The sequence below is a fragment of the Rhincodon typus genome, chromosome 6 (genome assembly GCF_021869965.1).
Source record: "Rhincodon typus isolate 14 chromosome 6, sRhiTyp1.1, whole genome shotgun sequence".
Classification (NCBI taxonomy): Eukaryota; Metazoa; Chordata; class Chondrichthyes; order Orectolobiformes; family Rhincodontidae; genus Rhincodon; species Rhincodon typus.
The window spans coordinates 108476709-108499399 of NC_063337.1; the positions used below are offsets into that span (position 1 = coordinate 108476709).

General features: G+C 40.7%; 1 protein-coding gene across 1 annotated transcript in view; it reads left to right on the forward strand.

Moving 5' to 3' along the window:
- Nucleotides 1–22691, forward strand: part of LOC109936403 — a 151664-nt gene that overhangs the window by 96457 nt on the left and 32516 nt on the right. The window contains exon 2 of the mRNA XM_048598434.1: nt 13028–13123. Within this exon, the coding sequence (XP_048454391.1) occupies nt 13028–13123 (96 nt within the window). The remainder of the gene's footprint in view (nt 1–13027; nt 13124–22691) is intronic.

A 22691-nucleotide genomic window follows, 5' to 3' on the forward strand; every position in this document is an offset into this window, starting at 1 on the left:
ACCTCCCCGTGACGGTCTCCAGTCTGGGACTCACCTCCCCGCGACGGCCTCCCGTCTGGGACTCCACTCCTCACGACGGCCTCCCGTCTGGGTGTCCCCTCCCCGTGACGGCCTCCCGTCTGCTACTCACCACCCATGACAGTCTCCGGTCCAGGAGTTGCATCCTCCATTCCTCTCCGATTAAATTTGAGTGAGTTAACATTTAAGTTTTTTAAAAAAAAACTCAAGAAAAGAGGAAAAAGAGTAAAAGGAAAAGAAGAGACAGAGCAGAGGAGCTCTGACTGGAGCATCCTACTTTGCCACCATCTTGGACAAATTTCAGTGAGGTTATTGTAGCCTACCCTTCTATTTGATGGTTTGTAAGATACTTCAAGTAGCATACCAGCCCCTGTCTCGTTCCTTTTGTATGCAGTAGGCGAGGGCTAAGATTTCAAATACATGAATTATGGTTAAGCAGACAGCAGTAATCCTTATGCTCCGTGATGCTTCAGAAGCTTGAACAATCCACAGCATCATCCTACCGAATCAACATGCTTTTCATCAAGGTGCTAATCAATGAAAGCCAGCTTCACTAGGCGGGGCTTGTTGTTCATAGGCCTGATACCAGAGTTTTGAAATAACTGCTCAACTCTGAACTTGATCACATCAGGATTCTTTCAGGACGACAGTGAAAATGCTTCAGGGCTATTCTCAAAGCATCCTTGAAGAGGTCACGCATTTTGTGAAATTGAGAGACTTTGTTGGCATGGAAGTCAAAAGCATCAGAGGGAGCAAACAAACCTATCTGTTAGATCCTGTGAGTGTCCCAAATATGGTAGAGTCTGATAATTGTGCATTGGACTAATCCACCTCAGATCTCATGCACTCACCTTCAATTAATTCACCACAAGGGGCTGTCTACAAAGAGAAGTCTTTAATATTTTCTCACAAAATAGTTTATATTCAAATTGTGTGTACATTTTTCTTAAACGATTGGTAGGGGGAGTTTCAGATGATATTGAAGAATGGGAGGAGTGGTGGTATTCTGCTCTTGTCAAAACTATTTCATCAATTTAATCCTCTGTATACATTAGCAAATGCATTTCTTGGATTTTTTGGAGTAAAGTTGTTTGATATAATTATGTTTCAGTACCTTTTTAGAATGTGATGAAGATAAACACTGAAATCAAAGGATGTAATTTTCCTTTCCTTGAGTTGGCAAGAAGAGCCAACATCTAGACCTAGGATTCACCAAAAAACTTGCCATAACAGCATGCCAGTCCTTAAATGAACTGATGGGTGGGTGATTGAATGAGTTTTCTAAATGGTATGCTAATTGCACATAATCTGTTCACCTCCACATTTAAAAAAGGACTATTCTTCCCTTCATCTTTCTTCTCAATGTTAAGACCTTTCAAGGGAGCTTACTGGTCTGATGTTTTGTCAAACTGTACAAATATTGCAAAATTCTACAAATACTCAATTCATTTGGTGGACCACACAATGTCCTTGCATTACCTCTCTGATCGAAGCTTCTGACATATGTTTTCAAGAGCTGTGCTTGATTTTTGTTAACTTGTCCTGTGTCTTTTGTTTTACTTAATTTAAACCTCGAGTCTGCTAGACTTCTTTTATTGTTAAAATCATGTCAACTTTTGCTAGTTAACTTGAAAAACTCCTTTCACATTACATGTAGATTTTTTTTATTGAACTGTGTCTAAGAACCAAGTAATGGAGATTTGTTTGTCTGGTATCTCTAGGGTATGTTTCTGGTTTGAGTCTTTGTCTGTCTTTCCATTTTATCTACTAAATAAAAACTGAAAGAACTGCAGATGCTGTAAATCAGGAACAAAAACAAAGTTGCTGGAAAAGCTCAGCAGGTCTGGCAGCATCTGTGAAGGATAAAACAGAGTTAACATTTTGGGTCTGGTGACCCTTCTTCAGAGAAGGGTCTGAGAAAGGGTCACTGGACCCAAAACGTTAACTCTGTTTTTTCCTTGACAGATGCTGCCAGACCTGCTGAGATTTTCCAGCAGCTTTGTTTTTGTTTCCATTTTATCAGTTGGTTTTAATATTTTACTCATTCTTCATTGCATTGAGTATGACAAATTTCATGGTTGTGCAAATGATTCCTGTTAAGTGTAGACAAGATTCACAGGAAGCTTTCAAAGTTGTACCTTGTTCTTTTTATGATACCTTCCAAACCCACAACCACTTCCATCTAGAAGGACAAGAGTGGCAGATACATAATAACACTACCACTTGCAAGTTCCCTTCCAAGCCACCATTAATCTTGACTTGGAAATATATCACCGTTCCTTCAGTGATGCTGGATCAAAATCTTGGAATTCCATTCCTAGCAGCATTGTGGACTGCAGCAGTTTAAGAAGATAGCTCACGGCCAGCTTCTCGAAGGCGTATAGGGACGGGCAATAAGTGCTGATCAGCCGGCGATGACCATATCTCATGAGTGAATTAAAAAAAAAGGCAAGGGTTTCAGATTCCTGGGGCATTGAGACTGATTCTAAGGAACGGAGGAGCAGTAAAAACTGGATGGGTTTATATTTGGGCAAGACCAAATTTGATGTCCCAGGGTATATTTGTTAGAGTGGTTGGGGAGGCTTGAGATTGAAATGGCCGGGGTGGAAATCAACAAGTCAGAGAAAGGAGAATCAAGGATAAGAACAACAGACAGAAAGCGGAATAAGAAAAGTGATTTGCAGAAAAATCAAGGGCCATCATCAAACAGGGCCACGATGAAAAATAATGGAAATGGGCCAAGTAATGTTAACATAACAAGCCTTAAGTATTTGTGCCTCAATGTGTTAGCAATAAAGTGGGTGAATTAATCATGCAAATAGATGAAAATAGGTAGTATATATTCAAGGTTACAGACACTGTAGGGTGACTAGGGATAGGAAATGAAAATTCAGGGATATTCAGTCTTTAGGAAGGACAGACAAAAAAGAAAAAGCTGTAGAGTTGCATGGCTGGTTAAAGAGGAAATTAACACAATGTGAGGAAGGATGTCAGCTCTGATGATGTGGAATCTATATGGGTAGATCTGAGAAGCACCAAGGGGCAAAAAAAAAATTAGTGTGGGTTATATATAGACCCCCAAACTGTGAGGGTGATATTGGGAACAGCATTAAACAGGAAATTTGAGACACATGCAATAAAAGGAACATCTGAAATTACTGGTGACTTTAATCTGCATATAGATTGTGCAAATCAAATTTAAAAAAACCATAGAGAAGGAATTCCTGGAGTGTATACAGTATGGTTTTCTGGACTAATAAGTTTGCAGAATCAACGAGAGAACAGGTCACTATAGACTGGGTATTGTATAATGAGAAAGAAATAATTGGCAATCTAGTTGTACAGGGCTTCTTGGGGATGAGTAGCCATAATATGACAGAATCCTTCATCAGGATGGAGAGTGACTAGTAGATTGTGAGAGTAGGGTCCAAGATAGAGTTTTGAATAGAGGAAAATATATAGGCTTAAGGCCAAAGTTGGCTATGATGAATTGAACAATGTTACCTAAAGGGATGACAGTGGAAAGGGAATGGAAAAAATTCAGAGAGCACTCCAACAATTATTAATTCCAGTGTTAACATTCCTCAGTTAACAGTAACTCTGCTTTCTCTCCACAGATGCTGCCTAACCTGCTGAGCTTTTCCAGTAATTTCTGATTTTGTTTCTGATTTCCAGCATTTGCAGTTCTTTGGTTAATTGTTCATTCCTGTCAGGCACAAAAGTAAAGCTGGATATGTGGCCTGACCATGGATTACAAGGAAATTAAAGATGGTATTAGGTCCAGGAAGAGGCATAGAAATTGGCCAGGGAAGAAACAACAAAGCTGAGGAGTGGGAGCAGTTTAGGTATAACTGTATAAGGTCACCTCTCAGCCTCCTACACTCCAGGGAAACAAAATCCCAGCCCATCCAGCCTCTCCTTATAATTTAAACCCTCCAGTACTGGTAACGTTCTTGTCAATCTTTTTCACAGTCTTTCCAGTTTAATAATATCCTTTCTATAGCAGGGCAACCAGAATTGTGTGCAGCACACCAAATGTGACCATAAGACCATAAGACATTGGACAGAAATTAAGCCATTCAGCCCATCGAGTCTGCTCTGCCATTCAATCATGGCTGATAAGTTCCTCAACCCGTTCTCTTGCTTTCTCCTTGTAACCCTTGATCCCCTTGATAATCAAGAATCTATCTATCTCAGTCTTAATGTACTTAATAACCTGGTCTCCACAGCCTTCTGTGAATTCCAGATTCACCACTCTCTGGCTGAAGAAGTTTCTCCTTATCTCTGTTCTAAAAGGTCTTCCCTTCACTCTAAGGCTGTGCCCTCGGGTCCGAGACTCTCCTACCAATCGAAGCATCTTCCCAACATGCACTTTGTCCAGGCCATTCAGTATTCTGAAAGTTTCAATTAGATCCCCCCTCATCCTTCTAAACTTACCAATGTTTTGTACATCTGCAATGTATCATTCCAACTCCTGTAGCCAGTTTTCTGTCCAATGATGGCAAGTGGTGTATTTGGGTTTCAGTAAAGCCTTTGATAAGGTTCCCCATGGTAGGCTATTGCAGAAAATACGGAGGCATGGGATTGAGGGTGATTTAGCGGTTTGGATCAGAAATTGGCTGGCTGTAAGAAGACAGAGGGTGGTGGATGATGGGAAATGTTCATCCTGGAGTTCAGTTACTAGTGGTGTACCTCAAGGATCTGTTTTGGGGCCACTGCTGTTTGTCATTTTTACAAATGACCTGGATGAGGGCGTAGAAGGATGGGTTAGTAAATTTGCGGATGACACCAAAGTCGGTGGAGTTGTGGATAGTGCGGAAGGATGTTGCAGGTTACAGAGGGACATAGATAAGCTGCAGAGCTGGGCTGAGAGGTGGCAAATGGAATTTAATGTGGAAAAGTGTGAGGTGATTCACTTTGGAAGGAGTAACAGGAATACAGAGTACTGGGCTACTGGTAAGATTCTTGGTAGTGTGGATGAGCAGAGAGATCTCGGTGTCCATGTGGATAGATCCCTGAAAGTTGCCACCCAGGTTGATAGGGTTGTTAAGAAGGCGTACAGTATGTTAGGTTTTATTGGTAGAGGGATTGAGTTTCGGAGCCATGAGGTCATGTTGCAGCTGTACAAAACTCTGGTGCGGCCGCACTTGGAGTATTGCGTACAGTCCTGGTCACCGCATTATAGGAAGGATGTGGAAGCATTGGAAAGGGTGCAGAGGAGATTTACCAGGATGTTGCCTGGTATGGAGGGAAGGTCTTATGAGGAAAGGCTGAGGGACTTGAGGCTGTTTTCGTTAGAGAGAAGAAGGTTAAGAGGTGACTTAATAAGAGACATACAAGATGATCAGAGGATTAGATAGGGTGGACAGTGGAAGCCTTTTTCCTCGGATGGTGGTGGCTAGCATGAGGGGACATAGCTTTAAATTGAGGGGTGATAGATATAAGACAGATGCCAGAGGTAGGTTCTTTACTCAGAGAGTAGTAAGGGCGTGGAATGCCCTACCTGCAAAAGTAGTAGACTCGCCAACTTTAAGGGCATTTAAATGGTAATTGGATAAACATATGGATGATAATGGAATAGTTTAGGTTAGATGGGCTTCAGATTGGTTTCACAGGTTGGCGCAACATCGCGGGCCAAAGGGCCTGTACTGCGCTGTAATGTTCTGTGTTCTATGTTCTAAGTGTGCCAAATGCCACCTTCACTACCCTGTCTACCACTTTCAAGATACTACATACCTATACCCCTAATCTTTCTGTTTGGCAACACTACCCAGGGCCCTACCATTAACTGTATAGGTCCTGCCCTTATTTGTTTTACTAAAATTCAACACCTCACGTTTATCCAAATTGAACTCCATCTGCCACTCCTTAGCCCGCTGGCCCAGTTGATCAAGATCCCATTGCACTGTTAGATAACCTTCTTCACTGTTGACTTTACCATCAATTTTGGTGTCATGTACTAACCGTGCCTCCTACATTCTCATCCAAATCGTTTAAATAAATAATGAACAACAGTGGACCCAGTACCGATCCTTGCGGCACACCAACTAGTCACAAGTCTGCAGTCTAAACAACAACTCTGTACTACCACTCTGTTTCCTACCATCAAACCAATTTTGTACCCAAATAGCTAGCACTCCCTGGATCCCATGTGATCTCATCTTGGTAATCAGTCTACCATGCGGAACCTTGTCAAAGGCCTTGCTAAAGTCCATGTAGACATCTATCTTCTTGGTCACCTCACCAAAAAACTCAATCAAGTTTGTGAGACATGAGATCTCGTGCACAAAGCCATGCTAATTATCTCTAATTAGTCCTTGCCTTTCTAAATACTTATAGATCCTGTCTCTCAGAATCCCCTCCAACAACTTACCTGCCACTGATGTCAGGCTTACCAGGCTGTAGTTTCCTGGCTTTTCCTTGTAGCCTGTCTTGAATAAAGGCACAACATTAGCCACCCTCCAGTTTTCTGGCACCTCACTCGTGTTGATGATACAAGTCTCTCTGCTAGGGGCCCCTCAATTTCTTCCCTAGCTTTCCACAGTGTCCTCGGATATACTTGATCAGGTCCCAAGGATTTATCTACCATTTACGACCTCCAGCACCACCTGTTGTGTAATATGAACTCTTTTCCAGACATCACCATTTATTTTCCCAAGTTCCCTCGCTTCTATGTCTTTTAACGCATAAATACTGATGTGAAATATTAATTTAGGATCTAACCCATCTCCTGTACTTCCACACATAGATGGGCTCATTGATCTTTAAGGGGCCCTATTCTCCCTAGTTATTCTTTTGCCCATAATATACTTGAAGAATCTCTTTGGATTCTCCAAAGCTACCTCATATCCCCTTTTTGACCTCTCAGATTTCCCTCGTCAGTGTATTCCCACAACCCTTATACTCCCCTAGGGATTCACTTGATCCCACCTGTCTATATCTGACATATATGCCTCTTTCTTTTTCTTGACTTATTCCTGCCAGCCTTGCCCTTCACACTAGCAGGAACATGCTGTCTCTGAATTCTTATTATCTTGCTTTTGAAAGCCTACCACTTGCCAGCCATCTCGAACAGCCTCCCCTATCAATTTTTGAAAGTTCCTGTCTAATGCAATCAAAATTGGCCTTGCCTCAATTTAGAACTTTAACTTGTGGACCAGACATATCCTTTTCCATAACTATTTTAAAACTAATACAATTATAAACTTGTCCAGAAACTGCTCCCCCACTAACACCTCAGTCAGTTGCCCTATCTTATTTCCCAAGAGAAGGTCATGTTTTGCCCCTTCTCTAATAGAGCCATCTACTTATTGATTGAGCAAGTTTTCTTGAACACACTTAAAAAATTCCTCCCCATCCAAACTCTTAACACTGTGGCGGTCCCAGTCTACTTTTGGAAAGTTAAAATTCCAGACTATTACACGCCTTTATTGTTACAGCTGTCTGCAATCTCTCTACATTTTTGCTCCTCAATTTCCCACTGCCTATTGGGGGCCTGTAGTACAATACCATGAAAGTGATCAGCCCCTTCTTATTTCTCAGTTCCACCCATAAGGTTTAACTGGACAATCCCTCAGTAATATCCTCTCTAAGTACTGCCGTGATATTTTCCCTGTCAAAATCCCTAATCCCTACTCCCCCTCCTCTTTTGCCTCCCCTCCTATCCTTTCTGTTGCACCTGTACCCTGGAACATTGAGCTGCCAGCCATGTACCTCCCTCAGCCATTTTTCTGTAATAGCTATCATACCCCAGTTCCATGTTCCATACATGCCTGAGTTCATCTGCCTTACCTGTCAGGTCTCTTCAATTGAAATAAATTCGTTTTAATTCAACAGTTTTCCCTTGTTCCCTACCTTCCTCTTGCCTGCCTTGTCTATTTAACTTGCTCTCTTTAACTACTGTACCAGCCTCAACCTTCTCTTGTCTCACTGCTGCTTAGGGTCCCACCCCACTGCCAGACAAGAGGAAAAGAAAATTATGTAAACTTGAGCGCTTCTCAAGCAAATCTCCCTGACGCTTCAGCGAGTTGAAGGAAAATATGTGAGAATATGCCATGCATGAAGTTACAGTTTCTGCTGGAGTACAATTTGGCCACTGTTGATAGCCCCACAGCACCTCATACATACCTGTCTATAGTTGCTAGATCAGTCCAAAGTGTTATTGCATTTAGCATGGTGATAGTGCCATACAGCATGATGGAGATAGGATTTTGTTTCCAGATTGGAGTGTGCAATGGTCACTGTTATTGATATTGTCATGGACAGATGCAACTATGGCAGGCAGATTGTAAGAATGAAGTCAAGGATGTGTTTCCCTCTTGGCAAATAAACTGGCTCTTTTCTCCGCTGCTGATATAGTGTGAGTGTTCCTCCATCAGGATGTTTTACCAGATGCAACGATGTTTATGCAATCTCCCTTAATGAAAGAAATTGGATGTGGCTGTCATGTACTAAGAAATCTCACAGACATTTATTCCAAATAACTAATTTTGCATAGGCATTATATTCCTCAGGTACTTGTATCTTGCTAATTGTAATAACTTAGGAAACCCAACTGAAAAGAAACACCATTTGTTATTGAACGTTAGTGGTAGTGAAATTATTATAGAAGGTTCTTAGTTATAGGATTTACTCATGCATAAAAGTGTGGAATTATCAGAGACAGGCAACATAGCGTTGTACTGGAAAGATTGTGCCTCACAAATTTGTTGAGGTTTTTAAGGAAGTGACAAAAATCATTGATGAAGGCAGGGCAGGTAAGTGTTGTCTATATTGAAATTTGCAAGGTCTTTGACAAAGGTCCCTCGTGGCATGCTGATACAAAAGGTGAAGACACAAGAGATCCTCAGTGAGCTGGTAAGATTGATACAGAACTGGCTTAGTCATACAAGATAAAGAGTTGCAGTGGAAGGCTGTTTTCCTGCCTGAAGATCCTTGTTCTGCTTGGATCAGTGCTGGGACCCCTGTTGTTTGTAAACGGGATTTGGAGGAGATTTTGGTGATGTGATTACTAAATTTGTGGATGATGCAAAGATTGGTGGAGGTGCAGATAGTGAGGGGAATTGCCAGAGGATACAGCAGGAGATAGATAGGCTGGAAACTTGGACAGAGAAATGGGGGATGGAATTTAATCTGGACAAATGTAAGGTGATGAACTTTGGAAAGTTGAGTACAGGAGGGAAATATACATTAAATGGCAGAACTCTTAGAAGTATTAACATACAGAGGGATCTAGACATAGAGGTCCACAGTTCCCTGAAAGTGGTAACACAAGTGAATAAGGTGGTTAAGAAGGCATACAGCATGCTTGCCTTCATTGGTTGGGGCATGGAGTATAAAAATTGGCAAGTTCTGTTGCAGCTCAGTTCAGCCACTGTGATGATATGTATCTTTAAGAGTGATTTGTTCTGTCCTGGCTCTCTTGAAGAGGGGTGTTTTCAATCTGGTTCCAAGGCGTCCGCTCCATGGAAAGCAGAGTAAATAGCTTTTGGTACTTTTAAAATTAGACAAAAGAAGCATGAGTGGGTGGAGGCAGGCTCTCACAGAGCCAAGGTTTTGGTTTTGGTTTTGCTTTTGCTTTCGCTTTCAGTAGATGAAGTTAGGCTTTTGGAGTTAAAGCTGCTAGATATAGCACTCTCTGCTCCTACAAAAAACTTAAGTTCGCTCTCTGCTGCTAGATTCATTCAATTGGTTTTTCCTTTCCGGATTGAAAGAGGTACTAGGTGAGGGAAATCTTCTTTGCTGAATTAGCTCTTACCAAGGGTGTTTTTACGGTTTGCTGCTATATTGGAACAGTTGATAAGTAATAGTTAAATAACATCTTTTATTCATTCTTTTAATAGATTTAAAGTTATGATAATTCTTTTTTGTTTTTATTTTAATTTTAGTGGAAGAATAAAGCGTGTTTTGCTTCAAGCCTGCTAGTTTGACTAATCAAATCATATCTGGAACACAGCACCTTACACTTGCCTTAAATGAAAGTTAGAGTCGAGGTTATTTCCTTGATATGTTTTGAGGGGGTTTAATCAAGTTCATAACAAATTGGGGGCTCCTCCATAATGAAAATCTCTAATTCCACGTTGAGTTTAGAGTTATTGGACTCAAGACACCAAGTGGTGAGCGTTGGTGTTCGTTTTCCAGGTATTGCATTGGTTTAAATAGGGAGTGCCTTGTGCAATGATGGCTCTTTTGATGCTAAGGGTTTCCTGGGTTAGGAAGAATCACTTGGGTTGGTTTACAGAAGGTGAGTAAGAGAAAGCTTTAGGATTTGGCAACAAGTTGAATTTCGGGTTGCCTGTGTCCGTGGGGATTAGGAAGGTAATTGCAATGGTAGCTCAGCATTTACAATTGCCAGAATACAATCCGAATCATTGGAAATGGCTAAAATTCAAGTATGTATGAAGCAGCTTGAATTAGACAACATCAAGATATTTAATTCATTCATAGTGGGGTGTGCAAGGACAAGATCTGGAAATTCATATAATTATGCATCAATGAGCTTATGTTACATTACTCTTTCTGAACTTTATTTCATTTATCTCACCTGTCATTTCTGTTTTACATCTTAAAGCAAATTGATTTAAGTTAGTTCAATATTACCTGTGATGATTTGAAAGGATACGAGTGCATAAGACCTGGCTCTATGATAGTCTTCACAGCTGCTGGTAGTGTGGCACTTATGTAAGAAGTTGTTTTCAGATCAACTGAAAGTATCCAACATAACTCAGTCACTTAGTTGCTAGTGAATAAAAAGCAATAAATCAGCTCCCCACTTATCTTTGTGGTGAGTGGGAGGTGTTTGTTTAAAGTGGAGATACCATTCGTACAGAAAAAAATAAACGTTTTCTGAAGAAGAGTCACAGAGTCATTGAGCTCTACAGCATGGAAACAGACCCGTCAGTCCAACTTATCCATGCCAACCAGATATCCTAAATTAATCTAATCCCATTTGCCAGCATTTAGCCTCTGTCCCTTGAAACGCTTCCTATTCATATACCCATCCAGATGCCATTTTACATTTTATGAGAAGAATTATAATGTGCTCAAAACATTACCTGTGTTTCTGTCTCAGAAACAATGTCCCACTGAGCATTTTCAACACTTTCTGTTTTTGTGTTAGAATTCTAACTCCTGCAGTATTTGATTTTTTTAACGTGTTTTCATGTTAGGTTTTAATAGTTGTATTGTAAGTGCTTGAAATCATACAATGTAGGGAATTGTCCAGGGAATGAAATACTCAGGATATTTGGCGTCTGTTGAAAGCATATTAACCATAGGGATTTCACTATTTTGCTCCTTTTTCCCCCTTTTCTCTGTAAAAACTAAAAACACTTGCATGGGAAAATGACTTCAGTGCAGCAGATAACCAGAATAGATATTTAATGTAAATAGCAGCATATTGGGACATTTGCAAGGAGATATTTCAGAACAATATGTGGGAAGTTGCTTTAGTTGTAATCACGCTAATGTGTATGATTGTGTCTTTTGAGTAAGACCTCTTACAAGATTCTCATCTATTTAGTATTTTGTAATCTAATTCATACTTTACAAGCACTTTTATTAAAACAATGTTCCTTTTGAAAACACCCCATCAAAGTTGACGATGTTGCTTGAAAGCCTTAGCTGCATGTTGTTTGTGTCATCAGTAATGGGAGTAGTAACTTTCCAGGGTTTCATAATAGGGTTTTCAACTTTGCAGGATTTCCTTGATCAGGAATGGAGATTAATCTCTTAGGACTGTAATAGAAAATTCAGAAGAAATTTCATAAGGTCATTTAACAAGCTGTTTCTAATTTGCATTTTCCTTAAACATTTTGTTGATTCAGTTATAAAAGATTACAGAGAGTTATTGAAGCTTAGTGTTGCAGGGAATGGATGGTGCAGAAATGACAACAGTGGTGTTAAAATTCCCATCTCTAATGCTCCCTTATGTAAGTCATTTTTTTCTCACTGGCATTTTTACTGGTTTGAGTATTTAGAGGCAGAGGCACATGTTGAAATCTCCAGCACTATGTACAAACAGAGGTGTCAACTCTGTTTTATAGAATAATTTGGCAGTACATGTAGAATTTTATTCAGTAAGGATGTTGAATGTTTACTTTTCAAAGGCAGGTAAATGGAGTTGCAGTATTAATCGATATGATCTAATTGAATGGTGGAATCAGCTTTGTGGACAACTGCTTCCAAATGTTATATATGATAGGTTGAAATCAAAAGAACATATAAAGCACCTTTTCACATCATGTATACTATGGCCAACTTAAAAATCTATCTCTAATGAAAACAGAGAGTATTGAAGAAACACTGGTAGCACCTGTGGAGAGAAAACAGAATTAATGTGCCAAGTCCAGTTTTGACTGCTGTGTTGCAGAGAATGTCTGACCATTGGAAAATCCTGATCAATATAAGTAAATATATTTTACATGTATATATCAAATATTTACCACCATTTAGTAGCTAATGAAGTAAATCACTCAGAGCAGCAAAAAAGTACTTGCTCACTTCTTTTCATTTCAGCATATTGCCAGGAAATGTATGTATGTATATGTATCATATATACAGATGTACACACCATGCAAATAGAAACATATTGTGAAGAGAACATCTCCTTCAGCAGGAAATAACAGTGACAGAATGTATGCATTTTGTTGTTGTAACAGGCAAACAAAGAGATGTGAACATAGATTGGAAACAATTCATTGCTAATTTGAATTTGTGTTTACTTGACAGTGGTTAGACTTTGTGATCTTGAAGGGGAAAGAAATCTAACTCCTGCAGTAGAATAATTCTTAATGAGAGTACATGCCTACAAAATTCTAGTCCTTATAGAATTGAATAGTGAATAATGTCTGTGGAGATTCACAAATTTTATTTAAAATTATGAGCATGGTTATGGCATAATTGTACACTGGCTGTTTTTGAATTGTTTGCTGTTAAAGTTATCAACTTGTTTGAGTTTTTATCTCTGGAACATTAGGTTAAATCTAGTATTTGTACGTTGTATTGACAGATTTGTCTGCAGCAGTTCAGAGGTTTTCACAGTCATTACAGGATTTTCAATTTGAGTGCATTGGTGATGCAGAGACTGATGATGAAATTAATATTGGTAAGTCTTGACCTTTTCTTAAAAAATTACTTTAATCCAGGACTAATACGTTTGTAGTTCTTTTTAGTATGTGCTAATTTTTGTGTGCCAAGTCCCCCATGATAGCTGTATTATTCTTAATAGATGGCCCACTAAATTCTTGCTTTATATCTGCTCATGCTACAATTACTGTTAATTGGCCTATTAATAACTCCCGGTGTTGTCTCTCTCTTGCTGTTTCTTAGCTCCATTTAAACTAAGTTTATGTCTTTTTTTTCTGCACTAAGATCCTTTCTCTCCACTGTCTTTATCCCAAACCTTTATTAGGTGAGTTATCCTTCCTCCTATTTAGAACTGTTTTTTGTTATGTTACCTTGGTCACTAATGTCTTTTCCTGATGCCTTCTACTTACATTTACCCAAAATACTGTATAACTCTATAAAGACTTGAAAATTATCTTGCTGCTTTTGAATTTTTCTGATTCCCCCCACCCACTTTCTCTTTTAGTTAAAAGGCCTTTCTACTGCAATAGTTATTCCATTCAGCAAGTCACTGGCCACAACCTCATTTAAATGGAGCTTTACTCCTTTTCTCCCCCCAGTTACTGCTGCCTGAGGCCTGTGAAACTTAGCCCTGCCTTTCCCTCTCCCCATGCATCATTTTTCCAGTAAAGCATTCTATCATCAAATCTGATATCCCTATTGAAGTGGGGCTGCTTTTTAACTTGAACCATAATTCCTCAAACTCACTCAGCAGAACACCATTTCTGGTTCTGCATATGTTTGTTGGTCAACAATGACAGGATCCTCTCTCCTACTCCCAGCCATGAGGAGATGTTTTCAACCCTCAGATCAAGCAGAAGCCACAATCTTTGATACTTATGACTCAAGCTGCAGAGATTGCTATCTAATTATTGTTTTCATTGTACCTTGTACTTTAATTGAACCTCGTACCTGTCAGTCAAAGTAAAAAGCTAAGGTTCCTCCATCATTGCTTCTGGGTCCCAACACATGCTTAGCACATAGTGCTGTTCCTCACCATTTGATCAGAATTCAAACGTTCTGCTTAACTGAATGCTGTGGCTGCTTCCAATAAAATGTTCCAGAAACTGAGCTGAAGGTCTTTGAATTGCAGACACTTAACACAAGTATGAACCATCCCGAGATCACCATGCTCTCAACAAACTCGCAGTGTCCTTTTTCGTTTCCTCTTCCGTCTCTGAGTAATCAGATTTAAAATCATTGAAATTTACTTTTATGAAAAGGACCTTTAATGAACACTTTAATCATTTCATTAGATGGAGTTATTCAATATCTTAGCAAAAAATAATTGATATGAAGAAGTTTTAAAAGCATGCCTAATTGTCAGTTAAGAAAAGAATGGGAGTGTGATTGAGAGACCTGAGTTTAGTGATGAGTGGGTAAGGTTCTGTCTTCAAAGTTGTCGAACTCAGCCCCATGGTATACTCCTCCTGTACTATGTGGGATAATTGCAGCCTCCACACTGACTATGTATGCAGGAAGTATGTTCAGCTGTAGCTCCATGCTGCATGGAGTGCCCAGATCTGTTGATGGACTCACAATGGAGCATCCATGAGGCTGAGAATGTCACAGATAGCACATTTAGTGAGCTGGTCACATCACCAGTAAAGGCTACACAGACAGAGAAGAGGTGGGTGACCACTAGGAAGATCAGTAAGTGTGAGCAGGCAGTGCAGGAGTCCCCTGTGGCCATTTCCCTCTCATATAGGGATACCGTGCTGGATACTGTTGGGTGATGGGGGAGGTGATGGTCTCTCAGGAGAAAGCAGCAGCCAGATCAGTGGCACCACAACTGGCACTGTTGTTCAGCAGGAAGGGTCGATGTGTAGGCGAGCAGTAGTGACAAGAAACTCTACAGCCAGGGGCGCAGATAGGCATTTCTGTGGTTGTGAGTGAGACTCCAGGATAATGTACTGCCTCCCTGGTGCCAAGACAAATGTCTCTTAGTGGCACAGGATATTCTGAAGAAGGAGGGTGATCAGCCAGAGGTTGTGGTCCATTTTGGTGCTGATGACATAAACAGAAAGAGAGATGAGGTGCTGCAAAAGCAGGTTCAGGGAGATCGACAGAAAGATGAAAAGCAGGACCCCTAGGGTTGTAATCTCAGAATTACTGCCAAGCATCAGTGAAATTAGGAACAGGAAGATAGTAGTTAAATATGTAGCTAAAGATCTGGTGTAGGACAGAGGGCTTCTGAAATATGGATCATTGGGATGTTTTCCAGGGCAGGTGGGATCTGGACAGGAAGGACTGCAACTAAATTGGAGAGGCAGCTATGTCCAGACAGGGAGGTTTGTTAGTGCCATTCAAGAGTGTTTAAACTAGTGTGGCAAGGGGTAGGACCCATAGCTGTAGGTCAGCATGTAAAATGGCTGAGGATTCAGAGACTAAGGCTGGTATGACTAGCCTCCAGCAGAGAGTGACCATGGAATCAAGCCACAAACATTACATCACTGTGATGTTTCCTCCCTGTTCCTCTAACCAAAAAAAAAAGGGGGGTAAGAGAGAAGTGCTGTTGGGAATTTTGTTAGTAGCAGAGTGAGTAGTAAGGAACACAAACAGAAGTTGCTGGAAAAGCTCAGCAGATCTGGCATCATCTGTGAATAAAAAATCAGAGTTAACGTTTCAGGTCCGGTGACCTTTCCTCAGAACTGTTCTGATATTTTCTTCACAGATCTGCTGAGATAATCTAGTAATGCTTTGTGGGTGGAGCTAAGAAAGAAGAAGGGGATGATGACGTTGTTGGGGTTGCACTATAGGTCCCCAAATAGTCAACGGGAATGAGAGGAACAAATATGCAGGGAAACTGGGGAGATTTGCAGGAGCAATTGAGTTGTCATAGTAGGGGATTTTAATTTTCCTCACATAGACTGGGACTGCCATAGTATTAAGGGCTTAAATGGGGTGGAATTTATTAAATGTGTTCAGGAAAGTTTCCTTAAGCAGTACGAAGGGGGTCCTACTTGGGAAGGGGCAAAACCCAACCTACCTTTGGGAAATAGGGCAGGAGAGGTGACTGATGTGACAGTGAGAAAGAACTTTGGGACCAGTGACCGTAGTTCTATTAATTTTAAAATACCAATGGAGAGAGACAAAACTGGTCATGGGGCCAAGTTCTAAACTGGGGCAAGGCGAATTTTGATGGAATTAGACACGACTTGCAGGGGTTGATTGGAGTAGTTTGTTTGTAGGCAAAGGGTCCTCGAGCAAGTGGGATGCTTTAAAACTGTGATAACTAGAGTTCAAAACCTATATGTTCCTGTGAAGGTGAAGGGCAAGGTTCGCAGGAGCAGGGAACCCTGGATGCCAAGTGATATTGAGGCTTTGACCAGAAAAAAGAAGGAGGCATGGCTCAGGAACCGGCAGCTGGGATAAAGGGAATCCCTGGAGCTATATAGGGGAATACAGGAGTTTACTGAAGAAGGAAATCAGGAGGGTGAAAAGGGAACACGAGATAGCTTTGGCTGAGAAGGTTAGGGTGAATCCAAAGAGATTCTTTAAGTATATTAAAGGAAAAAGAATAACTAGAGAGAGAATAAGACCTCTCAAGGACCAAAGTGGACATGTATGTGGGGAACTGCAGGAGATGGGTGAGGTCCTCAATGAATATTTCTCCTCTGTGTTTACTGTGGAGAAGGGCATGAAGACTTGGGAACTTGGGGAAGTTAGTGGTGATATCTTGGGGACAGTCCATATCACAGTAGAGAAGGCATCGGGCGTGTTAGAACGTATGAAGGTGGATAAATCTCCTGGTCCTGAGCAGATAGATCCAAGAACCCTGCAAGAGGCTAGAGAAAAATTTGTGGGGGGCCTGGTTTATATATTTGCATCATTGTTAGCCATAGGTGAAGTCCCAGAAGACTGAAGGGTAGTGAATGTTGTGCCCTCATTCAAGGAGGGCTGCAAAGAAAAACCGGGGAACTATAGCCCAGTAAGCTTAACATCTGAGGTGGGTAAGTTACTTGAGAAAATTCTGAGGGATAAGATGTACTCGCATCTGGAAAGAAAGGGTTTGATCAGGAGTAGTCAGCATGGCTTCATGCGTGGGAGATTATGCCTCACAAATTTCTTACAGTTCTTTAGTGAAGTGACCAGGAACGTTGAGATAGGCAGGGCAGTAGACGTAGTCTGTTTTGATTTCAGTAAGGCCTTTGATAAGGTTCCACATGGTAGGCTGCTGTGGAAGTTTAGATTGCATGGAATCCAGGGAGAGCTGGCAAATTGGATACACAATTGGCTTGATGGTAGGAAGCAGAGAGTGATAGTGGAAGGATGCTTGTCAAACTGGAAGCCTGTGATTAGTGGTGTGCCTCAGGCGTCGGTCCTGGGCCCTTTGCTGTTTGTTATCTATATCAATGATTTGGATGGGAATGTACAAGGCATGATTAGTAAGTTTACAGCTAACACTAAAATAGGCGGTATTGTGGACAGTGAGGAATGTTATCAGAAATTGCAGCAGGGTCTTGATCAGCTGGGGAAATGGGCCGAGAAATGGCAAATGGAGTTTAACATAAATAAGTGTGAGGTGTTGCATTTTGGAAAGTCAAATCAAGGTAGGAGCTTCATGGTGAATGGTGGGGCCTCAAGGAGTGTAATGGAACAGAGGGACCTTGGAGTTTAGGTGCACTGTTCTCTGAAAGTGGAGTCACAGGTAGACAGGGCAGTGAAAAAGGCTTTTGGCACACTGGCCTTCATCATTCAGGGTACTGAGTATCGAAGTTGGAAAGTTACGTTGCAGTTGTACAGGACATTGTTTTCTCTAAAGTCATTCACGGGATGAGAGTGTCGCTGGCTAGGCCAGCATTTATTGCCCATCCCTAATTGCCCAAAGGGTAGTCATAAGTCAACCACATTGCTGTGGATCTGGAGTCACATGTAGGCTAGACCAGGTAAGGATGGCAGTTTCCTTCCCTAAAGGGCATTAGTGAACCAGATGGGTTTTCCCAACAATCGACAATGGATTCATGGTCATCATTAGACTGTTAATTCCAGATATTTATTTAATTCAAATTCCACCATCTGCCATGGTGAGATTCAAACCCAGGTCCCCAGAACATTATCTGGGTCTCTGGATTAACAGTCCTGGGATAATACCACTAGGCCATCGCCTCCCCAGGTGAGGCCATGTTTGGAGTATTCTATTCAGTTTTGGTCACCTTGCTATAAGAAGGATGTTATTAAACTGAAAGGAGTGCAGAAAAAATTTATAAGGATGTTGCCAGGACTCAAGGGACTGAGTTTAGGGAGAGATTGGACAAGCTAGGACTTTTTTCTTTAGAGCATAGGAGACTGAGGGGGGATCTTATACAAGTGTATAAGATCATGAGAGGCATGGAAAGAATGAATGTACTCAGTCTTTTTCCCAAGGTTGGGGAATCGTTTAAGGTAAGAGGGGAAAGAATACATGGGAACCTGAGGGGCAAATTTTTAATACAGAGGGTGGCATGCATATGGAATGAGCTGCCAGCGGAAGTGGTTGGGGCGGGTACATTAACAACATTTAAAAGACATTTAGACAAATACATGGATAGGAAAGGTTTAGAAAGATATGCCCAAGTGCAGGAAATAGGGTTAGTGTAGATGGACATTTAGATCAGCATGGAACAGTTTTGGCCAAAGGGCCTGTCTCCATGCTGTAGGACTCAATGACTCTCTATGAGGAAGGACAGAAAGGGAGAGGTTACTGAACAAATTGGGACTGGTGGACTGAGGTGTATTTGTTTTCATGCTAGGAGTATGACAGGTAAGACAGATAAATTTAGAGCTTGGATTAATACAAAATAAGTGCAATTTTCAGAACATTTATGATCTATCAGAATCATTCAACTTTGATCTCGTGATGTGGCTAGTTTTGTCAGCAGTCTCTGATATGATCAATTGTATCCTAAGCCATGAGTATCATCATCATGAAGTGTGACCACCACATGTTCAGTGAACTATTGGTTAGTGGAGTTTGTGTAGCTAGCTCTTTTTTAACATGTCATGATTCAAGCTAATTGCAGACCAACATGTCGAGCTCTGTCTGAACAGGTTAAAGGTTAATTTGTTGCAAGTTGCTGCTGAAGGTCTCCTTAGGGATTAAGAGATAAAACTACTAGAAGAAACTACAGATGCCAATATTAAAACAACTACAAATAAAACAAAAGGATAAGAATGAATGTGCAGTTCTGGAATCCACATTATGGGACGGATGTAATAGCACTGTAGACGGTGCAGAGGAGATTTTCCAGTATGTTGCCTGGCCTGGAGAGTTTTAGTTATGAAGAGAGATTGGACAGACTGGGTTTTTGTTTTCTTGAAATATAGGAGATTGAGAGGGGACATAACTGAGGGGCATAGGTATGCTAGACAGGAATAAACATTTCCTCTTGATGGAGGAACCAATGACCAGGGACATAGATTTAAGGTCAGGGGCAGGAGATTTAGAGAGATGGGAGGCGAAACATTTTCACCCAGAAGATGGTTGGAATCTGGAACTCCCTGCCTGTAAAGGTGGTACAGGCAGAAACCCTCATCACATTGAAGAAGTGCATCTGCAATACCAGGGCATACAAGGCAATGTATCGAGTGCTGGAAAATGGGACCAAAATAGTTAGGTGGTTGTTTTAGACTGGCACAGACCCAATGAACTGAAGGGCTTTCTTCTGTGCCATGGCCCCCTATGACTCTAAACCCCTTTGGGGCTCTTTGTTTGATTGTCTTGGGCTGGAGGGAATAAATTAATAATTGAAGCCAGTTCCGGCAGCTGGGATGGCTTCTGCAGTTGGATATTTAGTCCTTTCTTGTATGGGTAGTCCAGCAGGGTGGCAGATCGTGGAAGAGAGAAAGGATTCCTGGCTTTGGGTCCTGTACACATGGTACTTTTAGCTGCTCAGTTATTTTAAAGCATTGTGTTTCAAGATGGCGCTCCCTTTTTCTCTCTTCTGCACTGTCTCTGCTTGAAGAACTATGTTCCCCTAAATAGTTCAAGATGGAATCTCTCTTTGACTCTCTTTGGCTTGCTTTTATAGTCATTCTTTGCAAGCAAGTTAAGAGGGCCGCTGTTACTTGGTGATCTATAATAAAAGAAAACAAAGTCAGGCCACATGTAAGGCATTGGCATTTTGGAGACAGCTGAACTCCCACCTGTAGTTCTTAGGTTGTATTCTGGTCAATGCCCAGTTTACATTCTCATAGTAAATGTAATATAAGCAGAACTGGCAATGGTATATATTCAAGTGATTTATAGCAGCTTCTTGCCTAGTTACAGTCAGATTATTCTTGTTTTTACGAAGAGCAGTAGCCTTTAACAGTTTCTTTTTCCGTAAAAATAAATTGGACCACAATGAGACAGTCTTGATAATGATTGCATGTAGTTTGGATGTAATTCATTTGTGTTTAAAATTGACCAATCTTATAGGCTGGTTTGGTCAATTCTATTCTGATTGTGTTGATGTTACTGGAAGAAATAATTGGACATGATACCCCCCAATGTTTAGTTTTATAATAGATCAGGCTATTAATGTTTGACAGAGAAGAGATCTGGACATTAAACTTTAAGAAAAAGATGAAAGGACTATGGCCAGAGAAAACATTGAAATATGATTCTTTCAAAATGAAAATTTGTGTAAAACTGGGGCCAAAATTTAATGATTAACTGATATGAAGCGTTGTTTATTACAGCTCATTATTATCTTTTGAGTGTAAACAAAAGCTTTAAAGTGAATATTTCTCGAGACCTATTAAAATGGGCTGATTTTCTCAGAAGAAATACTTCCAAAGCAGTCTAAAATGAATGGTAGACCAGGAAATATCAAATTGAATACCAGAAACTAAATTGTTATTTACTCTGTCATAACTGAAACTAATTCTACAAATTTCTGTGTTTGCTGCCTTTAACAAAAAGTCTGCGATAAAGACCTTGATTGAGAAAAAAAACTCAAAAAGAAAGGTGTGATAGAAGTAGACGATTACCTTGTGATAACAATCCTTCCAGAAACATGGTGCAGCAGTTTGATATAATTCGTTATTTAAAGAAGACAACGAAGTGTTCACTTCTCTAAACTTGTCTATCATTTTGTGCACTGAGAGAATGCCCTAACTTTGCTGTAGTGTGTGTTAACAGACCTAATACAGAAAAGACAGATCTTAAAAATAAAGAGACAGGATACGCTCAGCCTTATTTAAGAGTTAATAACACAGGAATTCTCTGTTTATCCTCTGGAATGTTACTGATTTCTTGGTGAAACTGTTCACCAATAGTCTATTATAATTCAAATTTGTATTTAGCCTTAGCCATGCCATAAATCTCATTTAGACTATAGTGCTGAATATGAAGAGTTTTGGTCACAAGCTTTCTGATTTTTGATTCCCCACACCCAGGTATTTGAGGAAGGTAGCACGTAAACATATGCAACCTCCACATTTCTCTGGTTTGAGAATGCAGTTCATTGACGAATGCTATGCTGTCTGCCCACCCACTCAAAAGGGAGCCCCGAGGTGTGTGTTTCAGCAAGCCTGCACCTCTTAATTGCAACCTTCCCCACTTATAAAGAGATTGCAGTTGACTGTGCAGGAATTTGAAGCAAAGAAAAGAGCAAATGTAGCAGCAGTTTAGAGAGATCAGACAAGAGTGGTGGTATATGGGAGGCAGTGGCATAGTCGTAATGCCACTGGATTACGAATCTAGAACCCCAGCTTAATGTGCTACAAGGGTGTGAATGCCTCCATGGCTAGTCCAATAGAGACCATGTAACCATAGTTGATATCATAAGAATCCCTGTGACTCCAGACCCACGACAATGTTGTTGACTATGCTGGGCAATTAGGAATGGGCAATAAATGCTGATCTAGTGATGCCCACATCCCATTTCTGGGTTTAAAATGATGAAATCAGAGCAAGATGTTTGGTGCATTGGCAGGTGAGAAGGCTTCGGTTTATCACAGGGTATCGAACAGAGCTGGGATCAATCTTTTCCAACAGAAAAATAAATTAAAATCTGGAATATATAGATAATATGAGTTTAGTAAAACATTGCTTTTTACTTCACAACAAAAACAAAGTTGCTGGAAAAGCTCAGCAGGTCTGGCAGCATCTGTGAAGGAAAAAACAGAGTTAACGTTTCGGGTCTGGTGACCCTTCCTCAGAACTGGTGGTAGCTGGGAAAATGTCAGTCTATATGCAGAGAATAGGGAGGTGGGTGGGGTAGGGAGTAAACGATAGGATAGAGCCCAAAGAGAGAGGTTTTTACTGCTTTTTACTTTCCTTTAAAGTGACATTAGCACTGTTAAGATGAAGGTCTTATGAGGAAAGGCTGAGGGACTTGAGGCTGTTTTCGTTAGAGAGAAGAAGGTTAAGAGGTGACTTGATAGAGACATACAAGATGATCAGAGGATTAGATAGGGTGGACAGTGGGAGCCTTTTTCCTCGGATGGTGATGGCTAGCACGAGGGGACATAGCTTTAAATTGAGTGGTGATAGATATAGGACAGATGTCAGAGGTAGGTTCTTTACCCAGAGAGTAGTAAGGGCGTGGAATGCCCTGCCTGCAAAAATAGTAGACTCGCCA